We start from the raw sequence: 9294 nt of genomic DNA, 5'->3' as shown, positions 1-9294 counted from the left end.
GATTTTAAGCCACAGTATGGCCAAGTGTGGTTACTCTAAAGTGTAGCTTATTTAGTGACACGAAGTGGCATTAATGCGATCACTGATCAGTGAATTCGATGTTCCGTGGAATAAACTTTTTTTGATGTACGTGACCACTAGTGCCACCTGCACAGAAAACGTTTTTGCTTTACGCGGCGCGTGGCCAAGGCTTTCATAACTTTGTGGTGCAGACCGCATTCCACGTGTGGCGGCGGTGTCAGGTGAGTCAGATGGATCGTTCCCCCTTTAAATAAGTACTAAAAATCAGTTTTTCATACTGCGACACTAAGTTTTGACGTAGGTGCAGCTAGAGGGGTCTTGCCTCTTCTTGAACATAGAAATACAAATGAGACTTTCTATGACCAGCCAACATATAAGCTTTTCTCGTGTCGAAGTTTCGCGTGTCGCGTTTCATTTGACAGATAAAGGCTTAGCACATGTCGGTTTTAGAGAACATTTTTTGCTTGAAGCTTCTCAGGCAAGTTCGCTTTCGCGAATAAAACACACCACCAGGCTGCAATTACGTAGCATGTGAAACTAATTTTTGTCATTTATTTAAAGTGGGACGATCAGTTTGACTCGAGCACCCGGTCATTCTTTTCAGTCTGAAAAGAACGCGGGGTCTGAGCTAACGGAAAATTGAACACGGGTGTTCAACGCCGCTGCGAGGTATGCAGATGTAGTTGAGCAACATTTTTTTTCACGTTATTTTTATTGAAGCGCCGACTGATTTGCGATTAGTTACTTCGTTCTGGAATAAGCTCCGGCCTCTGGAATCTGATTAAATGTGTTCTAGTCTTTTCTAATTTACACATGCAGTGCAACAGTTTCTTGTTTTTGGCGTTTTTGTGAAATCAGACATGGGGGTGCTGTTTTACGGACCCTGCTTGTGGTTGCGATGTACTGTCGGCACGGCCGTGTCAATAAAGCCCGACGATCGCGTCACGCCGACAAGCGCAATATTCTTAAAAAGAAAAGGAGAAAACGGATCATGGCCAAAGGTCTAAACGCAGAAACTCGTGGACGGAGCTGTGCCACGGGCAATGTGATAATGGATGAAATTAAATTAAATAAATTTAATCGCAAGGTAAACACACATTTTAAGTTTATGTAAGTAAAAGTGGCCGTATCGAGTACTTCAGGGTCCGATGAAAAGCAACCTCCTGCCAAAAAATAATGAACCACGGAAATTGTCCGTCGTTCCTTGGCGCGCTGAATCTTGCAAAAATAAGCCACACCCGAAACCACTCCCCGGCAGTTCCGCGGAATCCTGGGCCCTGGGGCCAGTGTATACAGTGAAGCGACACAAAATCCTTAAACGTTGGTAGCCGCCTGTCTACCCTGGTCGGCTCGGACCAAGACAATACAAGGAACGCCAAGGAAATCACTTCCATGTCAGTTACATGGAACCCCGGGGCCAATGAACACACTGAAGAGCCTCTAAGACTTCAATGTTGGAGGCCGCCTGTATACCCTGGTCGGCTCGGCACAACAAAATACAAGGAACGCCAAGAAAATAACTTCCCTGGCGGTTTCGTAGAATCCTGGGGCCAATCAGCAGACTAAAGCGCCAATGTTGGCGGCCGCCTGTCTATACTGGTCTGCTCGGACCAAGAAAGACGAGAAACTGCCAAGAAAGTCCCTTCACTGGCAGTTCCGTGGCATAGCGGTGCCAAGGGAAATACGGTGCACAGTATTTCCCGGGCACCGCTATGCCACGGAACTGCCAGACTTGACCGGGACCGCCCAGGGAATTCGGTGAACTGCCAGCCTGGGTTCTCATGAGAACCCAGGCTGGCAGTTCACCGCATTCCCTAGGTGGTCCCGGTCCAGTCTACTACGGCTAAGGCCCAATCCTGGCCCCAGCTAGCCCAAGCAAGTGTGATTTTAGCATCGGGAGCCCTAGACTTATCATAAACACAAAGCCATGGCCGAACTTTACGGAGCGCACCAATCAAACTCGCGCAACAATGACACCGCGCTCGTGCCGCTAAAATGCAACAAATGCGTTCCCCCGAAATTCTGGCTACAATTTTATGTTTCACACGTTTAGAGCCTCAGGAGTAGCTTCTCTCCAGCAAAGAGGACGCTCTGCGGATCACGTAGTTTATGCAGCTGTCAATGGCGGCTCCCTTGCCTAGAAACGAAAGAACGAAGAAAAAAAAAAGAGTGGAGAATTCGCTCAGGTATGTTAGAAAATTGTGAATTCAGTAGGGACACAAGTGCTAGATTTTCGGCTCATATTCCGCAAGGGACTTTTATTCATCAGCCATATTCATCATGCTATGCTACAATTCCTCCTGTGACATCAACAGCCGCTCCCGTCATGAAGCTGGCCTTGGGGCTGCACATGAATGTAATCGTCTCGGCTATCTCTATGGGCCGCGCAAGGCGCTTGAAGGCTGTCGCCTGTACAGACGCGACCTGTAGTGCAGCGGGCAGCCTTGCGATCATGGGCGTGTCGACAGGGCCTGGCAGGATGGTGTTGACTCGGATGCCCTTGCTCGCCACTTCGAGGGCCACTGACTTGGTCAGGGACACGACGCCTCCCTTGGACGCAGAATAGGACGAAAATAGCGGAGAGCCAATTTTCACAGCGATGCTCGCGATGTTGACGATGGCTCCGCCCGTGACATTCTTCGCAAGCATGTGCTTCACCGACGCTCGATTGATCAGGAAGGTCCCCTGCGAAGAAAACCCTTAACTGAGTGCTCACAGGACAAAATTATAGGCACAGAAGAAGCTGTAAACTCCAGCTGGTGTCCACAGAGAAATATGGAAGATTCTAACATGCCGTATATGTCTGCCGGAAAATCTGCTCGTTACGGGAAAAGTAAATATTGCCATTCCGAACGAGAATTAATTGTTCTAGGTTCAAGCAAATTCTTCAAGTTTTCAAATCGACACTTGCAAAAGGTTGCTTCCAGAGACGGCCATGGTAAATTGCTGCCTCCTTTAATACTACTGCCCCCCCATTCTCATCGGTCGTCAGAACCTATGTGCACATTATACAAAAACATATATACATCAGCAGATGAGGTCGAAACAAAAGAAGTGAAAACACCCATTTATGAAAAAAATAAAGGACGGAAAAACAGAACGGTCTCAAACACGGACCTGTGTTTTCAGACCGCTATGTTTGTCTGCATTTTCAAATTCCCGAATCTCAGCATTTGTACCATGTCAACTGCCACCTAATCGTTTGCGCCCTTACCTTCTGTTCATGACTCCTGCAGATGATATTTTATTATACTCACGTAAGTAATATTCTGTGGCTCCGAAATGGTACCTATATTTGCGCAACACAACGCGAACACAAAATTGTTTATATTTCACAATTAAACTTTAACGCCACAAGGACGACGCTCCAAATGAACTCGGTTATGTTAGTATCCCAAAACTGCCACCTCTAATACCTTGCGTAGCCTTCCAATGCTGTGCTAAAAAAAGAACAGGTGATGGCTTGTTCACGCTAACAGCGTCAGGAACCGCACAAACATGTTTGCAGCTTCTCTTTAGAAATTACAAATGAACGAATTATTTTGAGAAATCTCACAAAAATTCCCACCCCACAGGAGGTTCACAAGAATAAAAAGCCGCTGCATCCGTAACGCTGGCTTACCGAGGCCTAAAACCAAATCAAATTATAACAAAAAAACTAAATCGTATTGCCACGTTGATTTAATACCTGCCGACAACTGTATTTAACCAACCAGCTTGTACAGTTTAATCCAGGTTGATCTTGAAGCTCGACTTTTTATATAACCTAAGAAAAAAAATTCGCCTAAGCCTGCTAAGCAGAGCGTGGAACAGACATAAGTGGCAACATATTGTCGGAGGTTAATCCTCCGGAGCAGAGCTGTCATGTGTTGCGCTCTGTGGTTCCTCTTGGTTCAAGCGGGGCGTAGCTTTAGCTGTCTGCCAAGTCACGCTGAAGCAGTATCTAAGCCGAGATGTCTCGGGGGGAGCCCTCTTGTGCTCTTTTTATCTTTGATGCAACTACACTGCGTTCTCCCCTAAGCCGAGACTGCGGTGGTAGCTAAGCTCTTGCCGGACCATCGAAGCGCCTCGCTTTCATCACCTGCCCCAGCTCTCCGCGCAACGTAGTGGGCAAGGGCGTGATCACGTGGCGAAGGATCGACATGTGACTGGTCCATACGCGATTGTATCCCTTCCACCGCAGTCCTGGCTTCCGGGCGTACGTAGTAAACCCGGATTTGCCTGGTTGTTACACTATGAACTATGATTCTTCCTCGGCCAGTTGTTAACGAGAAGTTTGCTTGCCTAAAATGCAAGAATCAAGCTCAGTCTTCATATGATCATTTGCAACATCAAACTTTCACTTCCGACAGTCCTTGTTTACGTCAATTGAAACAATTTCTGCCAAAAACGTTATAGTGAGCTCAAGGCCAATCGCGGAACACCGACTAAAGCTATGTTTAATTTTGCGTAGGTCGCCAGGAGCGCTTCGCAAAGGCCATATAGTGAGGCAAATGAACCGGAATCATTGGATTCGTTTGTACTCACCCGTAGGTTTGTGCCGATCACATCGTCAAAGTCGGCGTCGCTTGTTTCCTGGATTAGAGCGAGTGTTCCCATGATTCCGGCGCTGTTCACGACGACGCTGACCTTCCTTTCAGAAAATGACGATTCGATCTCTTCGAACAAATTGTTGACGGCGGTCGAGTTGGAAACGTCCACGTAGATGGCCTGATGATCGCCCTCGTATGAAGCTGGGTAAGATATGGTAAAGGGACTGTTTGAACGGTATTCCGGTATATACTTTCATTTTGAAGCCAGCGTAACTACAGCTTCCTGCAGTGGCGGTTTAAATGAAGTATACCGTAATATAAGGAAGCGATGTTTGAAGAATCACGTGCTAAAGGCGTGAAGCTCCTTCATTCGGCCAACAAATACGTGTACTTCGCTTTATCTTTGGGGTCAAAAGGTACTGGTAACAGACGCGCAGATATTTAAAACAGGTTTACGACAGATTTTTCGCGCTTGATTAGATCGGTTGGAGAACTCACATATATGCGAGAGCATATCCCGACCTTACAATTTTGGGAACGCTTCATTGGTCCTTTTCTCGTAGCGTTGGTAGCGCTCGTTCTTAATGTAAAACTGGGGATAGGAGGGTTACGGAACTCAATCCATGACTTTCCGAAAGTTAACGTATAGACGTTCAAAAGCAACCATACTTCAAAAGCTGGTCTCGCCACTGTTGGTAAAAACAGTTGTTTGAACACAAGTCTGAATAACAATGGGCACGCCGTAGCAAGAATCGCCTCGTGAACAATTCTTGCTGAGGCTTGTAGCTAGCGCCATTTAAAGGCTGCCAAATTCTCCATAGCACCCAATTTCTTCTTCTCTCGAGTAATCTCCAGGTGCCAGCAGTACGATAGCGAGTATAAGTGGGACACTATTAAAGATATTTGACAAACACGAAATCCGGTACACTGCTATTGTTTCCTGTGGTCATAAGGGTGCCATAATTGATAAACCATATTTTTCATGCTTTATAGTAGCCATGCTTTGTGGTCATGATATTAATCCCCTGAATATAAAGCGCCTCGTCAATAAGACGTCAAGGTGACGTCCTATTGTCATGTGCCCTCACAGTGCCACGTGCCGTCAGTGTCGCACCGTTACGACATGTGACGCTGACATAAGCGTCTCGAGTGACGTCGCAACATGCCATCAGGTGACACTGACACCTCAGGCCAGTGCGACAATAAGTAACATCGTGACGTCATATGAAGCCACGGTCCTATGTGAAGCGCACCCGGAATCCTCTGCGATGAGATTCCTCACCAATAACACCCATCTCCTTTAAAGCTGTTGAAACATGCTCCTCATTACATGAGGCGGGTTTTTTCGTTCCCAGGTCTATGGTATGGGAAGGACGTAACACACGGAATAGCGAGAAACATAGGTCACTAAACACTGAAGGAGAATCAAAGAAAAGGATCTTCACGATGTAAAAATCGTGCCCCTTTTAGAGGGAAGTTTTTCGTTTCTTCCGCAGAGACCTGTTCACCTGGATTTAGCTTTGAACTGTATTTTGTGTCCACTATGGAACCAAAATATCCCCCACCCGCCATTCACGCACTATTGCTGAGATATTTTTGCCCCCTTTTTTAATTTTGAAAACTTAGATTAGGGAGCTAGGTGGGAGATGGGCGTGGGCTTGGCGTTGTGCTAAACTAATTAAGATCAGAATTTTCCTTTGTCGCCTCCTGTTCTGAGGGAACGTCGGGGGTTCTGGGTTGCAGGTTTGCACAGGGAGTGGGATCGTGCGGCGTGTAATGGAGGCGTCGGAAATTTCCCACACCTCGCGCACTCTGGCGCGAGGTGTGGCTGTACCCGGGGGGGGGGGGGGGGGGGGGGGTGGGGGGGGGGGGGTCAAAACCCGTGAAGCTCCCCCCCCCCGGGTATGGCCCTGACTGGTATTGGGATGTCTAATACTCATGCAATCATTTGCAAAAGGCGAAAACATAGTACGTAGGAACATGTACAATTGCTCGTGGGTAACACGACTGACCTTGCAGCATCCCAATGGTCTCATTTGAGCCCGTCCTGTTCCTGTCTGCCACGACAACTGTGGCGCCCTCTCGAGCGAGTACCATGCAGACGCTCCTACCGATCCCGCTGGCGCCTCCGGTAACGAGTGCAAGGCGACCAGCGAGTCCGAGAGACTGGCACTCGGTGTGATGGCACACAGATTCTGGTATTTCCCCACTGTCATGCGTTTGGCAGATCACGGTTCCTGGAAGCGTACATAAATACGAAACTCACAGAAGATAGCAGGGTTCCTACAAGAGTAGCTTAACTGAGCGTTGCTGCTTTACTTTGTTTCACCGTAATTCTGAGTTCAGTGAGAAACCAACAGCCATACAAACACGAACAGATGCTAAAAGTGCAGAGGCGACGGATCATAGACTACGATTCATTGGATAAGCCAATGATGGTACACGCGCAGAAAGACGACAAACTCCTTGAAGATGCGTTTCCTTCTACGGCCCCGATGCGGTGAAAGGTTATGAGCACCTATACCGTAAGCATACCCTATCGAAGGTCAGGCCAACTCTGAAGCGTTCACGACAGGATGAATATTGTTCAATTGGCCGGCACTATAGTACGATTCCTAAAAATCCACGCCGTAGCCGACGCTACAACTCCTTGGAACTAGAAAATCGTCGTCAAAAGTGTCGTCCGGACGCTTTTTTTGCTTGCGAGTTTGCGCCAATTCAATCACTCCCATTAAATCCGCGGTGATCCTAAGCCTCTTTGTCGTGAGCGATTTGCTGAGCTGGCAACAGCGAACACACAAATATGGCGAGCACGGTAAGAATACTCTTCTCGCACTGCTTGGCGTTTTCGGCGGCCAGATTTATGTAAAGCAGGGTACATCTACCAACGCAAAAGTTCTGGGACATCGTGGTTTTGGCACTCCGCCAAGATAACAACTTCGGAAAAGTCGATATTGTTAAAAAAAAAAACTTACCGATTGCCAAAAAAGCAGCGAAAATTGTCAGTTTCGTGCCGCCCATGTTGGCGCACTACACGAAGCCTGCTGTTAACAGAAACAAGCACATATTATTAATGCCAGAGGTTACGTGTTTGACCCAGCTCTTGAGCGCAGGTTTTACGAACAGATGGTCCGACACGTCAAGGCGCCATTAGTCAGAAGTTCATCTCCATAATATTAGAGACGCCTAACGAGTATATCAACAGGTAAGCAAGAACGAATGCTGTAAGCTCGTGAAGCAGATCTCCAGCACGAGTTGGCACAACAGTGTTCCAGAGTTGCCAACTAGAGGGACAACACGCACACGTGTACACTACAAAATTCAAAAGAGAAGTTTAGAAATTGTGCTTTTGGGTGTTGTTCACACGATTCCGTTTGCCTGTGGACGAGCGTACATCGGCCAGAGAGGAAGATGCGTAAACCTGAGTATTAGACAACATGATTGGACCCTGCGATCGACAGCGGGAAAAGGGGGAAAGGGGGGGGGGGGGGGGTACCTCCTACTACGTCGTTCATATTGTGGGTGTCGCCCTGGTTTCGGTAACTTCGCCATCATTGGAAGGGGCGGAAATCAAAGTGCCAGAGCGATTTCAGAAGCCTACGCCATCAAAAAAAGGGAGGAACGATGTGTCCGCTAAAAGTCGTTTCATTTACATTGGAAGATGATTTCCTTCCTTGATGTGTGTTCATAGGCCAAGACTCAATTTTACCTCTTCTGTTGCTTCTTTGTTTTATTTATCAAACGTATCACTTGAGAGTCAGCGTTAGTCCTCTGTCCTGTTTTTTTTTGTGTCACCATTGTTTGAGCACTGTGGTGAACTTTTCGGAGCTTATTGCAGCATTCAGTTTTTCTTTGCAGTCTGTGCGGAAGCTTCCCTTTTCACTTCATTGCACGTTGCGCAGAAGCATGATGCAAAGGTTATGCCGAAGGTCTCCAGAACGACATCGAGGATAAAAGCGGTACGATGCCTAGAAAAGAGTCGTTGAAAGCCACATTTAGTGACTTGGGCAACACCCCCCCCCCCCTCAGATATCTACGCTGTATATTTCCAAATTCCACGCGATACCTAGAGGAAGCAAATGTGCAACTCGGCAATCACGCCAGCGTTACGCGGAATATAACGCATAACGTTCGGGCGCAGGGGAGATTCTTCCAAAAGTTTTTCTGCTCGCGAAGCGCTAATGACTTACATGCAACGGTTTCGTATTTATCGAGGTGATCGTAGACAAGTTAAAATAAATATGTGCATACTCACCTTGAGGTATCAAGTAGTTGGTAATCCAATGATTCTGTTCAACGATCCTAGCACTAAGACGTTACAGCGAGAACCTGGAACGGATGTTGTTTCTTCGACTTCGGGTTCGTGGATACAACTAAGGTGAAGAAGTCTGAAGGGTTGGCGTTACTGGTATTTTATAGCGATGGCCGCACGCCCCCTAGCTTTTTTTTTTTTTTTGTTTAAAAGTCAAGGGGTCTTTTCTGCGGGATACGGTTTATTCGTCAAGCGGTGACATGTCACAAGTCGACTGATAAAGGCCGTTTGTCAAAGCGCCCTGCTAGTCTTAGTATGACTCACTATTTGGGTAACCCGTCGCACGATAACCACTATGCTCGTTTTAGCTTAAGTCCGAGCGGGGCAAAAGGCTTGTTGCAACAACGACAGACACGCGTAGACGCAAAGGGCATTTTATCATTTGTCCGTGCGGATAAGAAGGCATGAACTCATACAACGACCAAGCAC

The 9294-nt window shown here is 47.2% G+C and overlaps 1 protein-coding gene across 1 annotated transcript; it reads right to left on the bottom strand.

Annotated features, from left to right (window-relative positions):
* Positions 1-2251: 2251 nt before the first annotated feature.
* Positions 2252-8919, bottom strand: LOC8043796 ((3R)-3-hydroxyacyl-CoA dehydrogenase-like). Its single transcript, XM_029985877.3, has 5 exons — positions 8809-8919; positions 7529-7597; positions 6566-6790; positions 4549-4754; positions 2252-2706 (listed from the first exon to the last, which is right to left on the bottom strand). The coding sequence occupies exons 2-5, from the start codon at positions 7572-7574 to the stop codon at positions 2305-2307; spliced, it is 879 nt and encodes a 292-aa protein (XP_029841737.2). The 5' UTR covers positions 7575-7597; positions 8809-8919; the 3' UTR covers positions 2252-2304.
* Between the last annotated feature and the right edge of the window lie 375 nt (positions 8920-9294).

This window comes from Ixodes scapularis, unplaced genomic scaffold (assembly GCF_016920785.2).
Source record: "Ixodes scapularis isolate PalLabHiFi unplaced genomic scaffold, ASM1692078v2 PGA_scaffold4__175_contigs__length_147842914, whole genome shotgun sequence".
NCBI classification, from domain to species: domain Eukaryota; kingdom Metazoa; phylum Arthropoda; class Arachnida; order Ixodida; family Ixodidae; genus Ixodes; species Ixodes scapularis.
The sequence above is the reverse complement of the archived record's forward strand: the minus strand, read 5'-3'. Positions and strand labels throughout refer to the sequence as shown.

Coding starts and splice junctions, on each gene's coding strand:
- LOC8043796 (XM_029985877.3), bottom strand. CDS start 7,574: ATGGGCGGCACGAAACTGACAATTTTCGCTGCTTTTTTGGCAATCG. Junction 6,791..7,528: donor CGCTGCTTTTTTGGCAATCG/GTAAGTTTTTTT, acceptor GTACGCTTCCAG/GAACCGTGATCTGCCAAACG. Junction 4,755..6,565: donor GACCATTGGGATGCTGCAAG/GTCAGTCGTGTT, acceptor TATCTTACCCAG/CTTCATACGAGGGCGATCAT.